Source organism: Anomaloglossus baeobatrachus, chromosome 5 (genome assembly GCF_048569485.1).
Source record: "Anomaloglossus baeobatrachus isolate aAnoBae1 chromosome 5, aAnoBae1.hap1, whole genome shotgun sequence".
NCBI classification, from domain to species: Eukaryota; Metazoa; Chordata; class Amphibia; order Anura; family Aromobatidae; genus Anomaloglossus; species Anomaloglossus baeobatrachus.
This window is the reverse complement of record NC_134357.1, coordinates 535,733,146-535,758,029: the sequence shown is the minus strand read 5'-3', so window position 1 is coordinate 535,758,029 and position 24,884 is coordinate 535,733,146. Positions and strand designations below refer to the sequence as shown.

General features: G+C 44.3%; 1 protein-coding gene across 1 annotated transcript in view; it reads right to left on the bottom strand.

The window, feature by feature from the left end:
- Positions 1 to 24,884, bottom strand: part of LOC142312926 (uncharacterized) — a 130,151-nt gene that overhangs the window by 25,020 nt on the left and 80,247 nt on the right. Inside the window, 6 exon segments of the mRNA XM_075351914.1 lie at positions 3,588 to 4,016; positions 4,224 to 6,001; positions 9,013 to 9,106; positions 21,673 to 21,742; positions 21,843 to 22,179; positions 23,778 to 24,336. Of these exon segments, the coding sequence (XP_075208029.1) occupies positions 3,588 to 4,016; positions 4,224 to 6,001; positions 9,013 to 9,106; positions 21,673 to 21,742; positions 21,843 to 22,179; positions 23,778 to 24,336 (3,267 nt within the window).

Here is a 24,884-nt window from a genome sequence, read left to right as displayed (position 1 = left end):
CCAGCATTGAAGAAGAAGAAGAAGAAGGAGGCGGCGATCGCGGGCCCGGAGCACCAGCAGACAGGTAACGTATGACCGGGGGCTGGGGGGGGGGGGGTGACGGGGGGTGACCTAGCGGGACCTGGGGACACCTTTCTGTCGCATGTGACGTGTCACATGCGGCAGAAAGAGCAGAATGAATGCGGCCACGCGGCGCCGCCATCTTCCACGCTACGGAGGGGGGAGGGGGGAGGCGGCTCTGGAGACCGGAGGGGGCTCCGGGGACCAGAGATCTCCGGTGTACCGGAGGAGGGGTCAGGGGGAGGACATTTCCCTCCGATCTGAAATGTTTGATCATTTCAGATCGGAGGGAAATGACTGCAGAGCCGGCGGCGGCTGCAGTTTTCTGTGCGCTTCGGCGCCATTTTGGATGTCCGGTGGGGGTAGGGGTGGGGGTGGGGGGACTCTCCGGTACCGGGGGCTTTGGGGGCACTAGGGGTTTAGATTTCTTTATCATCTGACATGTTTGATCATGTCAGATGAAAAAGAAATCAGTTTTACCGGCCATTTCTTTTTTTTTCATGTGTTCGTCGGTATACAGTGTATACCGCCGATCACATGATCGGGGTCCAAAAAAAACACCCCGATTCATAATCTGGGGGGTCTCAGCTACCCCCGGTAGCTGAAACCCCCGAGATTTTCGGTCGCTGGGGGGCGCTACAGGGTTTTTTCGGGCCGCCGCTTTAAAGCGGCGGAACAGAATAAGTACCCTGTTTTGCCGCCGCTTTAAGTCGTACGGCCGTCGTTATGAGGTTAATTGTTTTTATGATACAATAATCAAGATATTTGGATAGAACATAAAATATTTATTGGAATACAACTTTAGAACACAAAAAACTAATAAATTGTAAATATGTAATATATATATATATATATATATATATATATATATATATATATATATACACACAGTGTATATACACACACAAGATATATATGTAATCTACTGTATATTACATAGTGTATTACATATTTACAATTTATTACAGTTTTTTGTGTTCTAAAGTTGTATTCCAATAAATATATTTTATGTTCTATCCAAATATCTTGATTATCGTATCATAAAAATTATTAAATGTCTGATGTTCACATACACATATTCATGTACTACAATAAATTTTTCACCTAACTAAGCAATATATGTAGGAGTCGGAGTCGGAGTCGGAGCCGGAGCCGGAGTCGGAGCCGGAGTCGGAGTCGGTGCAAGAGAATTTGAGGAGTCGGAGTCGGAGTCGGAGTCGAAGGTTTGGCTTACCGACTCCACAGCCCTGGACCATAGAAACCAATCACGGCTCTTATTAATGACCTGTAGCTTCCAGCTCCATTGACTTTAATGTAAGGAGGTTTTTTGGCGGATAACTATAGCACGGGGTTAAATTTTCCCTTCAAAACATAGTCTATGACATTCCCTGAGTTAAATGGGGTGTTTGTGCAAAATATCGTGATTGTAAATGTGACGGTGCGGATTCCTTTAGGGGACATACAGACATATACACACAATACATATACATACATTTACACACACATATATACACACTCAGCTTTATTAGAAAAAGAGAAAACGAGTTTTTAAGGTGCAAAGAGATAACAAGTTTTTATTAAACACAGGTGGGGGGAATCCAAGCAGTCATTAAAAACATGTAAAAACATAAATGGCGGTTGTCCCCTACATTAGGGCATGGTACATGAATTTGATTGTTGATACATACAACATATGGACAGCACGTGCTTGATGGTGCAGAAAGGACACCTGGGTATTAGTACATACAGGCCACAAAGAAAAACAGTAACAGCACATCATTGGACAAGATTACTGAAAAATTCCATAATTGTCACAAGACCACAGAGTGTATCTGAATCAGGCATAACAAGCTTATATGTGCAAAAGCACTAAAAAGATATACTGCCTAGAGCACTCTCAGGTCATGCTGCCGATAAAGTACATAGCACTGTAAAGTTTGTAGCCATAATAAGGTTTCAAAGCCCCAGTCAGAGCCCACACACATGAAGCACAATGCAACAAGAGCCCATTACCAGTCCAACCACGTAAGGGGGAAAGGTCCGCCAGTCACTGCAGCCTCAGGAAGACCTACGTACGTTTCGATATTGCTTATATTAAATCTTCATCAGGGAGGAGGCAAGAGGTGCACACACTCCCCTGTCGCTGGCTGTTAAATATGCCACAGTGATTGCCGCGGACCCGGAAGTCTCGCTCGCGGCAATCACACCTGGCGCCGGACGAAAGAACGCGAGATGACGGCCGTCACGTCATCTTCGCGCATGCGCGGGAGCGGGGACGCGTCACCAAGGCTCCCGCGCATGCGCGCGACGTATAGACGGCCCCAGCTATGCGTCCACGAGCGGCACCAGATGCGATCGCACCGAGACAACCGGATACCACGGCAAATGTATACAAGTCTCTCCGTAATATGAAATAACATAATAGCTTTTAACAATAAGATGACAATGAATCGCATAGGAAAGTCCATCTTTAGTTGTTCATGTGGTTTGGGAGAGATGGTGGATCTCAGACAGCGGGCATATATTCATTTTCTAGGTCCTACAAAGCAACATGCATAAATCGATAAATGAGCCAGAACAGTAGGGTGGGATGCACAAAAGTTGAGACAGATTAAAAACAGTTAAAAACATAAATAAAAAGGACAAAGGATACAGGTGAAGGAGCAAATGGCAATTCAGAATGAGCAACGGGCATAGACCCGAAATGGAGCACAAAATATACATGTATATATATGTGGTCCATTATAAATATAGAAAGGTGATCACAAAGACCATAATAACACAGAAATACCAAATTAAGTGCCTTGCAAGGAGGCAGACTATGCAGAGTCAAGGAGATATCCACACTACAAAAAAGGGGCATAACTCACTGATTCATTTAAGCCCTTAGGGGCCAGTGTGTCCAGGGTCACTATCCACTTGGTCTCACACTGCGCCAAGCGTTTTTTAAGATCACCACCCCTGATCCCTCCAATTACCACATCAATCCCCCTTATCTTCAATTTTGAGGGGTCACAGGAGTGATGTGATCTGAAATGTCTGGGCAGTGTTTTGAGTATTGTGGGGTCCACCTCCGTTTTGGCCGCAGCAATGTCCCTCACATGCTCCCTGACCCTAATGCGGAGCTCTCTGGAGGTGAGTCCCACATAGGTCAGGGGGCATGTACATGTTGCAAAGTACACCACATGTGTGGTTGCACACGTGATGTAGTGTTTGATATTATATGTTTTCTGTCCATCAGATGAACAAAATGTTTGACTACGAAGGACATTGCAGCATGCAACACAATGGCCACAGGGAAAACAACCCTGTAAAGGACCATGAGAACCAAAATGGTTAACTCGAGGTGGAACATAGTGGCTCTGGACCAGTATGTCCCTCAAATTCCTTGCTCTCCTAGATGTCATAAGGGGATTCTGAGTAAGCACACTAGCCAGAATAGGGTCGGTCATTAAAACCGGCCAATGTTTTTTCAAAATCCGGCGTATAGTCTCCCATTCCTGACTGTGTGTTCCAATGAACCGCACCGCGGTATCACGTTCCGCTGGTTTCTTCGGGGCACCAGTGAGTAGTTGCAGTCGGGGGGTGGTTTTAGCCCGATTGTAACCCGCCCTAATGCTCCTACCACTGTATCCCCTCTCACGGAAACGTTCCCTGAGATCAGCCGACTGGGCCTCAAAGCTGTCATTAGAGGAGCAGATTCGCCTCATCCTCAGATATTGTCCGGTGGGAATGGCACGAATTGTAGATGGATTATGATCAGATGTAGCATGTAGCAGAGCATTGACGGAAGTCGTCTTGCGAAAGACGTCCGTCTGGATCACTCCCCTCTGGTCCACCTCAATCAAGATGTCAAGGAAGTCTATCCTATGTCTGCTACTTTTGTAAGTGAGTTTAATATTGAGATCATTGATATTTAACTGTTTCATGAATAGATCTAGCTGCTCCGCTGTGCCCTGCCACACAAACAACACATCGTCTATGTATCTAAGCCAACACTGCACATGGGTGCTAAGCCCGGGGCCCTCGTCCGCAAAAACCTGCCTCTCCCAGTAACCCAGAAAGAGGCCTGCGTACGAAGGCGCACAAGCCGCACCCATCGCAGTGCCGCGTTGCTGTAAATAATAGATGTCTTTAAAGACGAAGAAGTTGTGTGACAGCACAAACTCAAGCAACTCGATAATCAACTCACTCAATTCACCATTCCGACCGGACATCTCGAGAAAGAAGCGGACAGCTCGTATTCCATCCATATGAGAAATACACGTGTATAAGCTCTCAACGTCGGCTGTGACAAGGATCATATCCTCTTCCAAAGAAATGCCGTCAATGCGCCTAAGGACGTCCGTAGTGTCCCGGACATAAGAGGGTAACGTTTCAACCAAGGTTTTTAAATGGTAGTCTATGAATCGACAAATGGGATCACATAAACCCTCTATGCCCGACACAATCGGACGACCAGGCGGGTTGACGGCATCCTTATGGACTTTAGGCAGTATGTAAAATGTAGGGACTTTGGGGTATTTTTTACACAGCCCGTCAAACATTTTCTTGTTGATCAGGCCGGTATCCAGAGCCCTACGAAGTATCGCGGTGAGCTCAGTGGAAAAAGCAGTCAAAGGATTGGAGGATAATTTTCTATAGGTGCTCTTATCCCGAAGCTGTCTAAGAACCTCCTGTTCATACTTAGCACAGGACAGCACCACAATGTTACCCCCTTTGTCAGCAGGTTTTATCACAATATCATGAAAACCCTGCAGCTCGATCAGAGCCTTCCTTTGGGAGTGAGTGAAATTATCCTTTTTCCGATTAGTCGGGATATTTTTCAGGTCCTCACTCACCATTTTAGTAAAAATATCAATTGCAGGGCTGATAGACAATGGGGGAAACTTAGTTGACTTGGGTAGAAGAGCATCTGGGAACATACCTGTTGTCGGGATCTCCTGTTCCTGGAGTAGATCCTCAAGGTTACGTATAGCCTCACGTTCCACCACACTGTCGGACCCGTCATTCCGCTTATAAAAGAGTTTTTTGAGAATTAGTTTTCGTGAGAACAGGTTTAGGTCCTTCAAAGTTGAGAATAAGTGGAAAGCATTAGAAGGAGAAAAGGACAGACCACGTGAGAGGACCTCCACCTGAGCCCCAGTGAGCACCCGTTGAGATAGATTAAGTACCTGGAGTTTGTTCCCTTGACGTTTGTTCTTATTGTATGTCACTGGTGGCCGGTTTCGGTGTTTAACTCGTGCCCCAACAGAATCTCCAAGATCCATGGAACTCACTGAGGCCCCGGAGGAGGAACCACCTGCTGAGGTCGTGGACGCTAATGATGAAGATCTTAAACGGGGGTTCTTGTTAACAGTGTCCCCCGTGCGTCCTCTGATTGTATTGTTTCTCCATCTATATGCCCTCCGTAGGGTATAGTCCTGAATATCCCTATTCAATTTCTTTAGTTTGAAGGTCCTAATTTCCTGCTCCCATTTCTCTAACTCTTTATCGATCTCGGCGTAAAAGCGGGTGACGACAGTTGGTGTGCAAGTTTCCGTCAGGCTTTTCTCCAGTGCCTCTAATTCCGCTTCAATTGAGACCAATGAGGTGGAGTTATGGTCCCACAGCAAGCCCAGGAAACCCCGAGAGCATGTTTGAGCAAGTTCTTCCCATTTAGTTTTAAAGGCTTCATCTTCCAAAGGGAAGGAGGGGAAAACCTGCACCCGGAGACCCCTGGGCACTAAATCTTTCTCTAGATACTTCCCCAAAAACGCTTTGTTCCACCAAAGTCTGGTGCGCTTCTTAAGTAACTCTTTGTATTTGGTCATGATCACCTCATCAGACTGAATGCCATTGCTCACGTCACCTGTGACCCCACCGGTCTTAAGGACGTCGTCCAACTGTAACTGCCAGGTGCTGTCCCTGGCCCGAAAGGTCATGGCGGCTGGAGATATATCTGTAGTAAACAGAATAAATATGATTAGGGGAGGAATACTCCAAAAAACCATCACAAGAATGAGGGTGGATCCAGACTTTTCTGGAATCCAACCCAAATAGCACAAACTCATAGGCTTATTAGAAAAAGAGAAAACGAGTTTTTAAGGTGCAAAGAGATAACAAGTTTTTATTAAACACAGGTGGGGGGAATCCAAACAGTCATTAAAAACATGTAAAAACATAAATGGCGGTTGTCCCCTACATTAGGGCATGGTACATGAATTTGATTGTTGATACATACAACATATGGACAGCACGTGCTTGATGGTGCAGAAAGGACACCTGGGTATTAGTACATACAGGCCACAAAGAAAAACAGTAACAGCACATCAATGGACAAGATTACTGAAAAATTCCATAATTGTCACAAGACCACAGAGTGTATCTGAATCAGGCATAACAAGCACCTGGCAGTTACAGTTGGACGACGTCCTTAAGACCGGTGGGGTCACAGGTGACGTGAGCAATGGCATTCAGTCTGATGAGGTGATCATGACCAAATACAAAGAGTTACTTAAGAAGCGCACCAGACTTTGGTGGAACAAAGCGTTTTTGGGGAAGTATCTAGAGAAAGATTTAGTGCCCAGGGGTCTCCGGGTGCAGGTTTTCCCCTCCTTCCCTTTGGAAGATGAAGCCTTTAAAACTAAATGGGAAGAACTTGCTCAAACATGCTCTCGGGGTTTCCTGGGCTTGCTGTGGGACCATAACGCCACCTCATTGGTCTCAATTGAAGCGGAATTAGAGGCACTGGAGAAAAGCCTGACGGAAACTTGCACACCAACTGTCGTCACCCGCTTTTACGCCGAGATCGATAAAGAGTTAGAGAAATGGGAGCAGGAAATTAGGACCTTCAAACTAAAGAAATTGAATAGGGATATTCAGGACTATACCCTACGGAGGGCATATAGATGGAGAAACAATACAATCAGAGGACGCACGGGGGACACTGTTAACAAGAACCCCCGTTTAAGATCTTCATCATTAGCGTCCACGACCTCAGCAGGTGGTTCCTCCTCCGGGGCCTCAGTGAGTTCCATGGACCTTGGAGATTCTGTTGGGGCACGAGTTAAACACCGAAACCGGCCACCAGTGACATACAATAAGAACAAACGTCAAGGGAACAAACTCCAGGTACTTAATCTATCTCAACGGGTGCTCACTGGGGCTCAGGTGGAGGTCCTCTCACGTGGTCTGTCCTTTTCTCCTTCTAATGCTTTCCACTTATTCTCAACTTTGAAGGACCTAAACCTGTTCTCACGAAAACTAATTCTCAAAAAACTCTTTTATAAGCGGAATGACGGGTCCGACAGTGTGGTGGAACGTGAGGCTATACGTAACCTTGAGGATCTACTCCAGGAACAGGAGATCCCGACAACAGGTATGTTCCCAGATGCTCTTCTACCCAAGTCAACTAAGTTTCCCCCATTGTCTATCAGCCCTGCAATTGATATTTTTACTAAAATGGTGAGTGAGGACCTGAAAAATATCCCGACTAATCGGAAAAAGGATAATTTCACTCACTCCCAAAGGAAGGCTCTGATCGAGCTGCAGGGTTTTCATGATATTGTGATAAAACCTGCTGACAAAGGGGGTAACATTGTGGTGCTGTCCTGTGCTAAGTATGAACAGGAGGTTCTTAGACAGCTTCGGGATAAGAGCACCTATAGAAAATTATCCTCCAATCCTTTGACTGCTTTTTCCACTGAGCTCACCGCGATACTTCGTAGGGCTCTGGATACCGGCCTGATCAACAAGAAAATGTTTGACGGGCTGTGTAAAAAATACCCCAAAGTCCCTACATTTTACATACTGCCTAAAGTCCATAAGGATTCCGTCAACCCGCCTGGTCGTCCGATTGTGTCGGGCATAGAGGGTTTATGTGATCCCATTTGTCGATTCATAGACTACCATTTAAAAACCTTGGTTGAAACGTTACCCTCTTATGTCCGGGACACTACGGACGTCCTTAGGCGCATTGACGGCATTTCTTTGGAAGAGGATATGATCCTTGTCACAGCCGACGTTGAGAGCTTATACACGTGTATTTCTCATATGGATGGAATACGAGCTGTCCGCTTCTTTCTCGAGATGTCCGGTCGGAATGGTGAATTGAGTGAGTTGATTATCGAGTTGCTTGAGTTTGTGCTGTCACACAACTTCTTCGTCTTTAAAGACATCTATTATTTACAGCAACGCGGCACTGCGATGGGTGCGGCTTGTGCGCCTTCGTACGCAGGCCTCTTTCTGGGTTACTGGGAGAGGCAGGTTTTTGCGGACGAGGGCCCCGGGCTTAGCACCCATGTGCAGTGTTGGCTTAGATACATAGACGATGTGTTGTTTGTGTGGCAGGGCACAGCGGAGCAGCTAGATCTATTCATGAAACAGTTAAATATCAATGATCTCAATATTAAACTCACTTACAAAAGTAGCAGACATAGGATAGACTTCCTTGACATCTTGATTGAGGTGGACCAGAGGGGAGTGATCCAGACGGACGTCTTTCGCAAGACGACTTCCGTCAATGCTCTGCTACATGCTACATCTGATCATAATCCATCTACAATTCGTGCCATTCCCACCGGACAATATCTGAGGATGAGGCGAATCTGCTCCTCTAATGACAGCTTTGAGGCCCAGTCGGCTGATCTCAGGGAACGTTTCCGTGAGAGGGGATACAGTGGTAGGAGCATTAGGGCGGGTTACAATCGGGCTAAAACCACCCCCCGACTGCAACTACTCACTGGTGCCCCGAAGAAACCAGCGGAACGTGATACCGCGGTGCGGTTCATTGGAACACACAGTCAGGAATGGGAGACTATACGCCGGATTTTGAAAAAACATTGGCCGGTTTTAATGACCGACCCTATTCTGGCTAGTGTGCTTACTCAGAATCCCCTTATGACATCTAGGAGAGCAAGGAATTTGAGGGACATACTGGTCCAGAGCCACTATGTTCCACCTCGAGTTAACCATTTTGGTTCTCATGGTCCTTTACAGGGTTGTTTTCCCTGTGGCCATTGTGTTGCATGCTGCAATGTCCTTCGTAGTCAAACATTTTGTTCATCTGATGGACAGAAAACATATAATATCAAACACTACATCACGTGTGCAACCACACATGTGGTGTACTTTGCAACATGTACATGCCCCCTGACCTATGTGGGACTCACCTCCAGAGAGCTCCGCATTAGGGTCAGGGAGCATGTGAGGGACATTGCTGCGGCCAAAACGGAGGTGGACCCCACAATACTCAAAACACTGCCCAGACATTTCAGATCACATCACTCCTGTGACCCCTCAAAATTGAAGATAAGGGGGATTGATGTGGTAATTGGAGGGATCAGGGGTGGTGATCTTAAAAAACGCTTGGCGCAGTGTGAGACCAAGTGGATAGTGACCCTGGACACACTGGCCCCTAAGGGCTTAAATGAATCAGTGAGTTATGCCCCTTTTTTGTAGTGTGGATATCTCCTTGACTCTGCATAGTCTGCCTCCTTGCAAGGCACTTAATTTGGTATTTCTGTGTTATTATGGTCTTTGTGATCACCTTTCTATATATATAATGGACCACATATATATACATGTATATTTTGTGCTCCATTTCGGGTCTATGCCCGTTGCTCATTCTGAATTGCCATTTGCTCCTTCACCTGTATCCTTTGTCCTTTTTATTTATGTTTTTAACTGTTTTTAATCTGTCTCAACTTTTGTGCATCCCACCCTACTGTTCTGGCTCATTTATCGATTTATGCATGTTCCTTTGTAGGACCTAGAAAATGAATATATGCCCGCTGTCTGAGATCCACCATCTCTCCCAAACCACATGAACAACTAAAGATGGACTTTCCTATGCGATTCATTGTCATCTTATTGTTAAAAGCTATTATGTTATTTCATATTACGGAGAGACTTGTATACATTTGCCGTGGTATCCGGTTGTCTCGGTGCGATCGCATCTGGTGCCGCTCGTGGACGCATAGCTGGGGCCGTCTATACGTCGCGCGCATGCGCGGGAGCCTTGGTGACGCGTCCCCGCTCCCGCGCATGCGCGAAGATGACGTGACGGCCGTCATCTCGCGTTCTTTCGTCCGGCGCCAGGTGTGATTGCCGCGAGCGAGACTTCCGGGTCCGCGGCAATCACTGTGGCATATTTAACAGCCAGCGACAGGGGAGTGTGTGCACCTCTTGCCTCCTCCCTGATGAAGATTTAATATAAGCAATATCGAAACGTACGTAGGTCTTCCTGAGGCTGCAGTGACTGGCGGACCTTTCCCCCTTACGTGGTTGGACTGGTAATGGGCTCTTGTTGCATTGTGCTTCATGTGTGTGGGCTCTGACTGGGGCTTTGAAACCTTATTATGGCTACAAACTTTACAGTGCTATGTACTTTATCGGCAGCATGACCTGAGAGTGCTCTAGGCAGTATATCTTTTTAGTGCTTTTGCACATATAAGCTTGTTATGCCTGATTCAGATACACTCTGTGGTCTTGTGACAATTATGGAATTTTTCAGTAATCTTGTCCAATGATGTGCTGTTACTGTTTTTCTTTGTGGCCTGTATGTACTAATACCCAGGTGTCCTTTCTGCACCATCAAGCACGTGCTGTCCATATGTTGTATGTATCAACAATCAAATTCATGTACCATGCCCTAATGTAGGGGACAACCGCCATTTATGTTTTTACATGTTTTTAATGACTGTTTGGATTCCCCCCACCTGTGTTTAATAAAAACTTGTTATCTCTTTGCACCTTAAAAACTCGTTTTCTCTTTTTCTAATAAGCCTATGAGTTTGTGCTATATTTGGGTTGGATTCCAGAAAAGTCTGGATCCACCCTCATTCTTGTGATGGTTTTTTGGAGTATTCCTCCCCTAATCACACTCAGCTTTATATATTAGATATACGCATATGGCTCATGATTCTGACTGGGGCTCATAATTTTGATGACCTGAGAAACGGTGCATGCAGCTTTTTTCGGGGTGTCAAAATGACGACTAGCGGCTAATGTTTGACTGGTGTTTGCAGAATTGGAGATTTTCCAAGAGTGATGGTGGGACTGTGGAAGGTTGGATGTAAGTATGCAGAGGAGGATCTCAGCTCACCCAGTAAATGCATCACCTGGGTCCTTTCTCTGGCTGACGGTGCAGGGAGGGCAGCTCCGTGTTCAAAGAGGCAAAGTCCGGCTGAGGGAGTCCTGCCCACCTGTCTGCTAAGGAGGAACGTCCTCTGTAATGGTGACGGCAAACGGCGTTCTTGCAGGCCATGCTGGAGGCCAGCAGCCTGAAGAGAGGAGATGGACCGGTGACCTGTTCTGTGGAAGTGCCTGCCGACCTGTTCACTAGCAGCAGGCAACCGCGGCACACTATGTGAAAGGGGGGGCAATGGCGGCACACTATGTGAAAGGGGTGGGATTGTAATTTTCTGTAAGGTGGGCACGAGGGGGTCTTCTATCAAAGTGTTCTGGGGCATCTGATCTATGTAGTATCAATCCTCCATTCCCAATCCATTCACATACTATATATATATATATATATATATATAGATAGATAGATAGATAGATAGATAGATAGATATTATAGGGAGTGGAGGATTGAAACTGCACGGGTGACAAACCCCAGCACACTGAGCCCCACTGTCTGACTCCCCATACTGTGTGTGCATCAGGATATTCTGTATGTATCATGATGTATGTAGTGGATATAATGGAGGGGCACACACAGAGTGCAGGCCGGGGACAACTGCGCACACCAATCCCAAACTCATATATTTTCACTACTACAATAAGGCCATGTGCACACATTGAGTATTTGGTGAGGTTTTTTTACCTCAATATTTTTTTTACAGATACGGAGGTAAAAAAACTTACCAAATGCTGACCGTGCACACATGGCCTTACAGATAATGAGGTAAAAAACTAACCAAATACTCAATGTGTGCACATGGTCCAAGGCCTTGTGCACACGTTCAGTATTAGAGTTTTGTTACCTTAGTACTTAAGCTATGTTCACATAGGGTGGTTTTGCAGTTCTTTTCTTTGTTTTGTTTTTTTTGGTGGACGGGCTGTATAACGTCAGTTATAATCTCGCACCTGCGCAATAACATCCCCGGCGCTCGCGATTTGAAAACAGTGCTCAGTTTCACGATAGTCCCACTGCGCATGCGCGAGACTTCAGAAGCACTGAGGAACATGAGGGCGGCGGCCTCATCTATGTAAATGAACACTGGGGGACGGCGAACAGCGGCAGGAGGGGGGATAACTGATGAAATATAGCCCGCCCACGGGGCCAGCAAACCTCATTACCATAGCAAAAGGTAATATTTTATAAAGTTGTTATTTAGGTCTCAAAGGGGGGGCAGTAACAAGATGAACCTTTATAGAATGCAGCCCATGAGCTGCAGAAGGGGATTCTTTTAGTTTAATAGCGAAAATTCTGGTGACAGGTTCCCTTTAATGCTAATACATGCTAATAACAAGCTGCAGCTTTTGCTCAGATTTTGGTGCAGAAAAAAAAAACACCCTGTGTGAACAAAACCTAAGGTCATGTGAACATGTTCAGTATTGGTGAGTTTTTACCTCAGTATTTATAAGGCCTCGTGCACATGTTCAGTATTTGGTGAGTTTTTACCTCAGTATTTGTAAGGCCTCTTGCAGATGCTGAGAATTTGATGACTTGTTTACTTCAGTATTTGTTAAACTATGTTCACACAGGGAGTTTTTGCTCAGTTTTTTCATTTTTTTGGCAATAGTCTTGTTTAGGGATTAAACTTGGACTGTTCTATACTATGCCTTAGTGGGTTTTTTTAGCTGAAGGGTATATTTATTAGATAAGTGGATGTTTTTTAGGTTATAGTTTCGGCAACTATTTTTCAGAAATGATCTGTTTCAGGTGTAAGATGATTGACCCATCACATGACCCATGTGTAGGGATGGGGGGGGCCCACAGGTCCTGAACAGCCCCGGGGCCCTGGTTTCCCTTAATGCACCCATGTCTGGTGTTTGACAGTTTGGAACCAGAAAATCTCGGGATAAAACCCTTTTCTGAAAACACTAAACCTAATATGATTTGGTGGAACACGAAAAGCGGTGAGAATTAGTAACATATTAGATCTCATTGTACTTTTCAGAACATATTTTTGTGACAATATGAAGAGAATATGAAGTCTGGATTACAAAAGGTAAATATAAAGTGTGACGACATGGACTCTCATGGGTTAAAGTTTCTTAACATTCAGCCAGACTATTGTTCTTATGTGTGCTAAGTCATGTTTGCTTAGCTATTGTATCTCCAGTCTCTTCCAGTATTCATTGTATTGTAGTTGTGTATTGATAATGTAATTACCTTAGTAGCCATTGTCTAGTCGGTGACTTGTCGACTCCATGTAGATATACTGAGTCTTTCTATGCACATCATTTAAATGAACATTATCCATGCAGCTTGAAATTCATCCAATGGGAGAAGCAATCTTGTCCAACCAATCGAGGAGGACGCAGTGTATCCTAAGGGAAAGTTATGGCTATAAAAGGGACTTCTTTAAGCCACCAGGGTTGATGAAGGTTGATGGATGCTGATGGATCCAGTCTAAGCTTTTTGGAGCTGACTAGAGGATCAGGATATCTTATGGCTTCAATCTAGGGACTCCGGTCCCGGTTGGAGACCATATCCACAGCCTAGGGATTTCGACTCCGGCTGCCAGGATTTTAACATCAAACCAGGACTACCTAAGGAGGACACTCAGGTTGGGACAGTTCAGTCACCTGTTACAGACTTTGCAGACCTCAGACAGCTTGGAAGCTGTGAGGCATGGACATTCTAAATCCCTGGTGAGCCAGCGGAAGGGTGAGACTCTGTTGCCTGTTACATTTCTGTGTTTTGCTGGTTATGTGTTATGTGCCGTTAATTGTTTGGGGATCCAATAAAGTCTAATTATTGTGGTTCCCTCATCCTGTGTTGTCTGAGTAGTGTTACGCCCACGATTAAGGAGGCCGGCGTTCAGTTGGGATGAGCCCTGAGCCACGCTGTCTTTCTAAAGGCGGCGGGTTTTAGTGGACGAGAGCACCCACTGACCCCCGTGTCTCCACAATTGGTGGCAGCAGTGGGATACTACTCAGCCTGGTTTACCCAGGGGAGCTGCAGCGGACTGGTGTTTTCGGACACCGTCCAGGGCTCAACAACCAGGGAGGCACATAAGCATACCCAGCATGCCATAGGGGAGGCATTCAGGTTTCGGACGCTGCCATGTCCAACCCCACCAGCTCAGCCATGGGACAAGGACAAGAGAGGAGTTACGACCGCTGCAGTAAATGGATGCTACAGGATCTGTGCCAGAGGCGAAAGATTATCTACTGGAACGCTGAGACTCGGTTAGCCTTGATCCAGAAATTAGTCCGTTGGGATGCCCAGAATGATGCAGAGGACGATGAGGATCCCGCCGATATTGACCCAGAGGATATAAACTATGTGCCACATCATGGATCTAGTGACAATTGGGAATCAACTTTGTCCAAAATGGCCCAAGCCACAGCTTTGTTGGATGCATTGGGGCCTAGATCCTCAAGAGAAGAGAGGGCTTATGTTCTGGAATATGTTTATGGGATTCCAGCTGCAGTACTGCTAACACCAGCCGGTCGAGAAGGATGGTCCCGCTACCCAGCAGAAGCTGCGCCAAAACAAAGGACTACAAACAGGGCCTGTGACTCGCCCAATCTATGGCGCTGTTATACATGTGGGCGCAATGGACATATAGATAAAGATTGTCTCCAAAACAGAGGCCGCATGCTTGGAGCCCGTCTGCCACTCCAACCAGTCAACATATGCCGAGATGAACCAATGAGACCTGAGGAATGCTACTCCCAAGAAACACCAATAGCTGAGGAAGTGGTTTATCCAGTCCACACCCTACGGCAGGCCGGACACCGTACACCAGCCAACCTCCATCCCCACATCCAGACGGTCAAGGTCGGTGATATACAGGCTCAGGGACTTCGAGAGATTGGATCTTCCATCACTCTGGTAAACCCAGTTATTGTTTCTCCAGAAGACCCTGTACCAGATTCCCAATTATCCATCTCCCTGGCTGAGGGCCAGCGCTCAGACATTCCTCCGGCATGTGTGCAGTTGGACCTAAGGACCGACCAGGGAGAGGTCGAGGTGGAGCTTGTGGACAGCCTCCCCACACCTGGTATTTTGGGGACCAACCAGGAAGTGATCGATGTGGGGATTGTGAACAGCCTCCCCATACCTGACATTGTGGAGACTGACCAGAGCAAGGCTGATGTGGAGCTTATGGACACCGTCCTCACACCAGTTATTTCAGGAAAGGACCAGGGAGAGGTTGATGTGAGACTTGTGAACAGCCTCCCCACACCTGTCATTGTGGAGACTAATCAGAGCAAGGCTGATATGGAGCTTATGGACACCGTCCCCACACCAGTTACTTTGGGGTCTGACCAGGAAGAGGTCCATATGGAGTTTATGGACAGCCTCCCCACACCTGTTGTTTTGGGGACTAGCCAGGAGGAAGTTGAAGTGGGGTTCATAGATGGCCCCACCAAGCCTGTTGTTTCGGATACCACTCAAAGGGAAGTGAAAGTGGGGCTTGTGAATTACCTGCTCACACCAGTCATTTTGGAGAATGACCTAGGACAAGGACTATCCAGTCAGTTTGAAGCAGCCATCACCCACCTCCAAGCCAAGCAGGACCCTGATGTGGATCTTTCTAACATCTTTTCCAGGGATGGTTTGCATTCCCGGTCTCCATCATCCACTTCTGAGCCAAGAACCGTGAGTAAGCCTAACCACACTGTGGCTATTGACTGGGGGAGGATTGATAGTGGGAGATTTGTGCAGGCCCAACTCATGGACCCCACCTTAGTGCTTGTCCACAATATGGCTGCTCAACTTGGGGGAGGTAATCAGGGGGAGGTGTATAGATGCAAGCCTCTGTTGCTGACCTCACCATTAAAAAGGACAATGCCATCAAGAGGAAAAGGATGATCGGAAGCCTATCATGTCTGGCTAATATTAAGAAGGGGGAGGAATGTGACGACATGGACTCTCATGGGTTAAAGTTTCTTAACATTCAGCCAGACTATTGTTCTTATGTGTGCTAAGTCATGTTTGCTTAGCTATTGTATCTCCAGTCTCTTCCAGTAATCATTGTATTGTAGTTGTGTATTGATAATGTAATTACCTTAGTAGCCATTGTCTAGTCGGTGACTTGCCGACTCCATGTAGATATACTGAGTCTTTCTATGCACATCATTTAAATGAACATTATCCATGCAGCTTGAAATTCATCTAATGGGAGAAGCAATCTTGTCCAACCAATCGAGGAGGACGCAGTGTATCCTAAGGGAAAGTTATGGCTATAAAAGGGACTTCTTTAAGCCACCAGGGTTGATGAAGGTTGATGGATGCTGATGGATCCAGTCTAAGCTTTTTGGAGCTGACTAGAGGATCAGGATATCTTATGGCTTCAATCTAGGGACTCCGGTCCCGGTTGGAGACCATATCCACAGCCTAGGGATTTCGACGGTATATACACTGGAGATCAAAATTAGAAAACACACAATTTCCTAAATGTTGTGGTCATTGTGTAGTCTTATGTGATTATATCGTAACATGAGTAAACGAACAGTATTCTAAGCAAATTTCATAAACTTGAAACTTTCATAAACATGAATTTATTTGAAAGCACATGGTTGTTCAGATGAAGGCCAAAGGGGTGAGCCTATCAGCCATAGCAAGAGAAGTTGGTCATTACAAGTCTGTGATTTCAAGAATATTGCATCTTTACAACATCGCAATCTCTTTCATGTCCCCAAGAAGGCTGGTCGCCCTCAAAAGACAAATGTAAGAGAAGACCGGATAATACGGAGCATCTCCATGGGTAATTGTTTCAACACTGCAGCTGGAATTGCTTGAGAGTTCAGCACTGAACAGGGTAAGGATCTGTCTCGTCTGAGAGGCGTGGCCTGCTGCCCCATGTGAAGACACAGGGACTTGGTGTTCCTCCTTCTAATCACCAGCATTGTACACTAGGTTTGAAAAAGGTATATCAAACCAATAAAGCTACAGAAATACATCAATAATTTAAAATTTTATTTTTTATTAAACAATATTTATATTAAAAGTTGTAAAAATTCATATAAGATAATACCACATTATAACAACCAGAAACGTGGACAAGAAGTATAAAGCATGGTGGTTTGAAGTAACAGGGATCCATAACATCAAGCAAAATACAACATTCAATAAATAAACAAAAACCATGCAAAGTGCTTAGTGCTTGTATTAATAAATAGAATGTAGTAGGTATGTGTAGTTTTATAATAAATATAGTGCTGATAACTTTCAGAATCACAAATAGTAAATTATAAAGTGAATAGTGCTTATAGGTATCAGCAGCATATGTTGTCAGATCGCTACAGCATAAGGGTATGTGCACACGTTGCTTTTTTTTCAGCGCGGAAAAAAACGCACCCTCTGGCAGAGGGGAGAATTGTAAACAATGCTTTTTTGAGAAAAAGGCATCGAAAACGCATGCGTTTTTCATGCGTTTTTCATGCTTTTTTCATGCGTTTTTCATGCGTTTTTTTAGGTGCGTTTTTTAAGACTTGTCAGTGTTAATAAAGTTGGTTGAACACAGACCTTTGGAAAAAAAAACCTGTGATGTCATTTCCTTCTCCACATTCTGTTTGGATAAATGGGAGGGCTTGGAATGGAAGGAGCACCATTTGAATTTTGGAAAAGTTGAAATAAACTTAGCGCACCATGTCACATTAGCAGAGCCCCTTGGGTACCTATACGTCAGAAAACCCCCACAAGTGACCCCATTTTGGAATCTGCACCCCTCAAGGATTTTATTCAGGAGTATATTAAGCATTTTGAATCTACAGCTACTTCACCCAAAATGTTGCTGTAGCAACAATATTCTCACTTTTAGGCCCGTTTCACACGTCAGTGAAAAACAGTGACGTTTTTCACTGGCGTGTAAAACATGCACATGTCCCTCCGTGTGCCGTGAATCACGGCACACATGGGTTGTCTAAGTGCAATCCGGGCTCCGTTCTCCGTGGCCCGTGATTGCACTTAGAGATTAACTCACCTGTGCGCGCTCCCGCTCTCCATGGTGCTGATCGCTCCCGCGGTGCAGCATCCGGCTGGCGCTGACCCCCGCAGCAGCTGCTTCCGGGTCGGCTGTGTCGCACATCATGAATATGCGCGACAATAATGAGCCGGCTCAGAAGCAGCCGGCAGAACGGGCTGCAGAGGACATCGCTGGACGCCGGGTGAGTAAAAATGATTTTTATTTTAAAAGCACTTTTTTTCTGGCACGTGTTTCACGGACCACACCACTGCGTGGTCCGTGGAACATCAGTGATGCCAGAAAAAAATGGACATGTCTCCGTGCGGCAATCACGCACACGCGGGTACGCCGCACGGAGACACGTGCAGTGAAAAATCACTGACGTGTGAGCAGACCTATTCATTATAATGGGTCTGCATATGTCAGTGATTCTGGTACGTTTAAAAAAAAGCACAAACGTACCAGAATCACTGACGTGTGAAAGAGGCCTAAGGCTATGTGGCCATGATCCAGCGACACGGCGTCCAGTACACAGTGTCAGCCTTCCTACAGAGATGTGAGTGTTGTCCACGGGAGAACGCAGCTGGCCATGCCCACGATTTGGGTTCAGGCTGCTGTGGAGCTCTATGCTACCTGCAGAGAACACTCTCGTCTCCGCAGCATAAATTGACATGCTGAGGCTCGGGAAGCTGCGCCACCGGTCGGTTTATGCTGCGGAGAAAAGAAGCACAGTGGGCATGAGATTTCTAAAAATCCTTCCACTGTGCTTCTACTGCACAACGCAGCGTCATGGACGCAGGGAAAACAATCTGCGCCCAAAACGCTGCAAACCCCGATTGTGGGCATCCAGCCTAAAAAGCGTCAATGGAGGTCAAATATATATACAACGTCCCACCCCCCCCCTGCATATTCTAAGCTGGCACCTTTAGTACCTTTCATGTGGCACTAAAGGGTGCCTAGCCTAGTTTTTATCACAAAAACAAAAAAAAAATGGCATGGGGTCCCCCCTATTTTTGATAGCCAGTCAGGGTAAAGCAGACAGCTGTAGCCTGCAGACCACAGCTGGCAGCTTCATCTTGTCTGGTGATCAATTTGGAGGGCTCCCCAGGTTTTTTTTTTTATTTATAAATAAAAATAATAAAAAAAAAAATAACATGGGGTCCCCCCAAATTAGATCACCAGCCAAGGTGAAGCTGACAGCTGAGGTCTGGTATTCTCAGGGTGGGAAGAGCCATGGTTATTGGACTCTTCCCAGCCTAAAAATAGCAGGCCGCAGCCGCCCCAGAAGTGGCGCATCCATTAGATGCGCCAATCCTGGCGCTTCGCCCCAACTCATCCCGCGCCCTGGTGCGTTGGCTAACGGGGTAATAAATGGGGTTGATACCAGATGTGTAATGTCACCTGGCATCAAGCCCAGCAATTAGTGATGTCACGGCGTCTATTAGATACCCGACATAACTAATTGACAGTAAACAAAAGCAAAAAAAGACAACAAAAAATTTTTTATTAGAAAAAACACTCCCCAAATCATTCCCTTGTTCTCCAATTTAATAAAAAAAATGGGTCTGCAGAAATCCATTTGGATGTCCCACGTCGGCTCTGGACCTTCTAGAATATGGGGGCACGTTCAGGGAACGTATCCCCCATTTTCTAGGAGGGCAGACCCTCCATTTGAGGAGAGTGGGTGCCAAAAATCTGCACCCACTCTCCCCGGGTCACAGCTGCAGAGTGCGAGCAGCCAGCACAGCTCTCTGAACACAGTGCTGGCTGTCAGCTGCTCTGCACATGTGACCGGCCAGCGTGCACTGTGAAGGAGGGGGCCGCGGGGGATCAGCGCTGCGACCGGACAGGTATGTATGACACCGGGGGGAATTGGGGTGAACGGGCAGGGCCTAGGTGCATTTTTATGTCGCATGTCTCAAGGCACATGCGACAGATAACATAGGAGCAGGATGCGGCCGGTGCGCTACTGTGCGCGCGGCCATGTTGGATTTTCGGGAGGGGGGTCGGGGCGGGCACTTTGGCGACACCGGGGGCTTTGCCAGGAAGTGAGGTCAACAGGAAACCTCTTGACCTCACTTCCAGGTAAATGCCTGCGTTCTGGCGTGCCAACAAAGCCCGCGGACCGCAACAAAAAAGCAGGTCCATGCGGTGTAGCTGCGTTCTGACCCCACATCATTGATTTCAATGGGGGAGAGAACACAGCCACAACGCACAAAAGAAGTGACATGCTGCTTTTCTTTCCACACCGATTTTTGGCATCCAAAACGCTGCGGAAAGAAACGCAGCGTGTGCACTGATTTTTCAGCTTTCCCATACACTTTGCTGGGAAAGCTGAACGCATACAATTTGCCACTGAAACGCTGCGGTTCAAAACGCAGCGTTTCCGCGGTAAAAAACGCAACGTGTGCACACAGCCTAATACAGAAAAAGTGCTAAGTGCCGTGTTAGGATCACTGACAGTCACCACCTCCGTTTAAATAGAAAGGTATGCCGATAATCTAGCTCAGCCCTGATAGTAGTTAAATGACCCAGTCATATACAGTTACAAGAATATGGGAAAAGCAAAGAAAGGCATATACCTGTATTAGATTACTGCAGTCCACGTCCCGTCACCCCAACATGTTTCGCCACTGCTTCTTCGGGAGGCATGTCAGGGTGAGGGGCTGCAAAGCTTTTATAGTGTGTTTAGATAATGCATGAATTGCCAACACCGGTATATGTTTGTGCATAGTATGAGTCACGAAGCTGCTCATAAAGTTGATTTCCATGCAGTGGAGGTGGACCGCATGTTGCGTTCCATTAATCAAAGATAATGGAAGCCCCATTGCGTCACAAAAAACCACTGTTTGGAGATCGCAGCGTCACGATAACGCAAATGCGCATTATTCAGAGAAGGCAATACACAGATGCAAGTGAATTTCTCGTATAGAAATTATACTCCATAGATATTACAATATAAATGAATAGAGGGATAGCTATACATGTAAGCTGACCAAAGATATTGTGTTTATTAAGGGAATTTGTATATAAAAACCTGTATAATTATATGTGTGACTAGAGATAAAGAAATTTATATAAATATAATTATATAAATATAATATACAATTAGTGTATAGTTTGATTAAACCGATGATTAAGTGAAAATAATGAATAATAAATGCATTATAAAAGTACCAACGTGAAAAAATATACATAATTTAATATACATATGTGACACATATAAATGTAAGATAGATAATGGATAATAAATGCATTATAAAAATAACTGCGTGAGAAGACATACATAATTTAATATACATATGTGGTACATATAAATGACGATTGATTAATGATTAATAATTAGTAAGTACAGATCATATATATAGCAAAATTATAAAAAAAATTAATTACAGCATATATCAACATGTTTGTATGCTCCATGCATACCTCAAGACACTGGAACCCACACCATTCATGGGGGCGACAATGTCAAAAGAAATGCATACAGCACAATATTAGAATAGAACACAAAAACAAATAGCCTAAAACAATAAACTTGGTCATAAGCACTTCTGAACTGTATATCATTCATCCAAACATTGGTTTCTGATGGGGTAATAAGATTTCTGAAAAAGAAAAATGGAATGTTAAAATCAAAACGTAAATGACACTATAAAAGAAGAACCCTACCCACCCATAAAATAAAAGTCATCTCATCTATCCTACAAGAAAGCTCCAAAACCCATAGTTTCATTCAATCCCTGTGGACTTAATGTGCCTAATCTGAAAATCCATCGACTTTCTACTTGTTCTAATGCTTTTGACAGGTCACCCCCTCTGAATCCTAGATCCACTGTATCAATTCCCTTGAATTTAAGCAAGAATGGATTGCAATTGTGTTCTTTTTTGAAATGTCGGGCTAGTGTTTTAAGTTGGGATTCGTCTTCACATGTTTTCGCCTTCTCAATATCCCGACAATGTTCTCGTATCCTAACTTTCAGTTCTCTTGTAGTTAATCCAATGTATACCTTATTGCAGGGACATGAAGCATGATAGATAGTTCCTTTAGTTGAACAAGTGATGTGTTTTCGAATTTCAAAACTACGTGTACCATCAAAATTAGGAAATGTTTTGGTCCTGAGTGTGTTAGCGCATGCCTTGCAAAGGCCACATGGAAAGAAACCAGATGTTAGAGGTTTATTCGCATTATTTTTAGGATTTTGAAAGTGACTGTGTGTCAAACTATCACCAAGATTAGGACATCTCTTAGCTACAATAGATGGTCTTTCAGGCAATATTCTCTTCAATAGGGGATCAGATCGAAGGATATTCCAATGTTTCGTAAAAATTCTAGTCATTGGTTGCCATTGATCATGAAAGTTAGTTATAAAGCGTACCTGATTGTTATCCTCATCATTGTTCTTCATATTAGTGTTGTACAGAAGTTGATTCCTGGGCGTTCTCATTGCTCTCCTATATCCCTCTTGATCCATTTTTTACTATATCCTCTGTCCAACAGTCGACACGACAATTCCTGTGATTTATGAAAAAATTGAGATTCATCAGAACAAATTCTCTTTACTCTTGCCCTATCGGTATACCCTTGATAGTATTCCGAGGGTGAGAAGAATCTGCATGTAACAATAAGTTAGTTGCTGTTTCTTTCCTATAGACTGTTGTTGCTAGTCTCCCAGTTGGCATAATATTAATCAAAATGTCCAAAAACTCAATTGTTGGGCCAAACTTATACGTAAGTTTAATATTTTGATTATTCTGGCCATCCATCAGAGCATGGAGTTCAGTAGTTGGTCCTTCCCAGATAAAAAGGACATCATCTATATATCGAATCCAATTATGCACATTTTTAATACCTGGGATATCACTGTCAAAGAAGATTGTTCTTTCCCATGCCCCCATGAACAAATTAGCATAGGATGGGGCGCATGATGCCCCCATAGCGGTCCCTTGGATTTGTTTGTAAATATTTTGATCAAAGGTAAACACATTGTGTGTCAAGATGAATTCGAGCAGAATCAGGATGAGTCTAGCCATTGGTTTATCCACACTACTGTGATTGAGAAAAAAATTCCGTTGCTTTCAAGCCATCAGAATGCCTAATTGAGGTGTATAGAGACTCCACATCGGCCGTTACTAGTATCATATTGTCATCCAATTTGAGATTATCCAATTTACATAGGACCGATGTGGTGTCTCCAACAAAAGAAGGCAGCTCCTTTACCAATGGCTTAAGAAAATAATCAACTATAGAACCAACCACCTCGCATAGTCCACCCTTCCTTGATACAATTGGTCTGCCAGGAGGGTCAGATAAATTCTTGTGAATTTTTGGTATCAGGTAAAGGGTGGGTAGCCTAGGCTGTAGTTCTGTGATGAATTCAACCATCCTTTTAGGGATTGTTCCTTCCTCATAAGCCTGCATAAAGATATTAAGCAAATCACTCTTAAATTCCACTAGAGGATTATATCTCAATTTAGCATAACATTTTTTATTATTCAATTGTTTATGTGCTTGTTTGAGATAAAGTTAATTTGGCCAAATAACTATATTGCCCCCTTTGTCCGCCGGCTTGAATTGTATATCATGCCAGGTTTGGAGGTCATGGAGGGCAATTTTTTCTTTTTGGCTAAGATTAGATATACCTCTATTTTTGGTCAATTTTTCCAACTCCCCTGTGACAACTTTGACAAAAACGTCGATAGCAGAAATTGTATTCAAAGATGGAAATTTCTTGGACTTATTGATTAAAGAGATTGGAAATTTACTTACAGGAGGTTCCAGACTTTCATCAGCAAGTTGCTGTAAGATTTCCACAGCCTCAAGCTCCTCTTTGGTATCAAATGAAATCTGTTCCTCCGATTTCGAAAAAAATCTTTTAAAAAGGAGTTTTCTCCCAAAAAGGTGAGGATCCTTTACTGCTGTGAAGAGATTTGGTGACATAGAAGGAGAGAATGAGAACCCCTTTTCCAATAGTGTGACTTGTGTTTGAGAAAGCACATATGAAGAGAGGTTAATTACCTTGGGTCGCTCTCGAAGGCTCATACCGCCATCTTTCTCAAAAATATTGTATTGTTTTTTGTTCATTGGTTGCTTGCCTTGCAACTTTCGTTTTTTAAAATTGTCGGCTACACCAGAGGCCGTTTCATTGTCGGATATGGAGGATACCGATGTCACAGATCCTCTTTTGGCGCCTTCTTTAGTCTTGCGATTTTGCCAGTGAAAGATGTTATTTTTTTCAATTTTGCTATATATATATGATCTTCACTTACTAATTATTAATCATTAATCAATCGTCATTTATATGTACCACATATGTATATTAAATTATGTATGTCTTCTCACGCAGTTATTTTTATAATGCATTTATTATCCATTATCTATCTTACATTTATGTCACATATGTATATTAAATTATGTATATTTTTTCACGTTGGTACTTTTATAATGCATTTATTATTCATTATTTTCACTTAATCATGTGTTTAATCAAACTATACACTAATTGTATATTATACTTATATAATTATATTTATATAAATTTCTTTATCTCTAGTCACACATATAATTATACAGGTTTTTATATACAAATTCCCTTAATAAACACAATATCTTTGGTCAGCTTACATGTATAGCTATCCCTCTATTCATTTATATTGTAATATCTATGGAGTATAATTTCTATACGAGAAATTCACTTGCATCTGTGTATTGCCTTCTCTGAATAATGCGCATTTGCGTTATCGTGACGC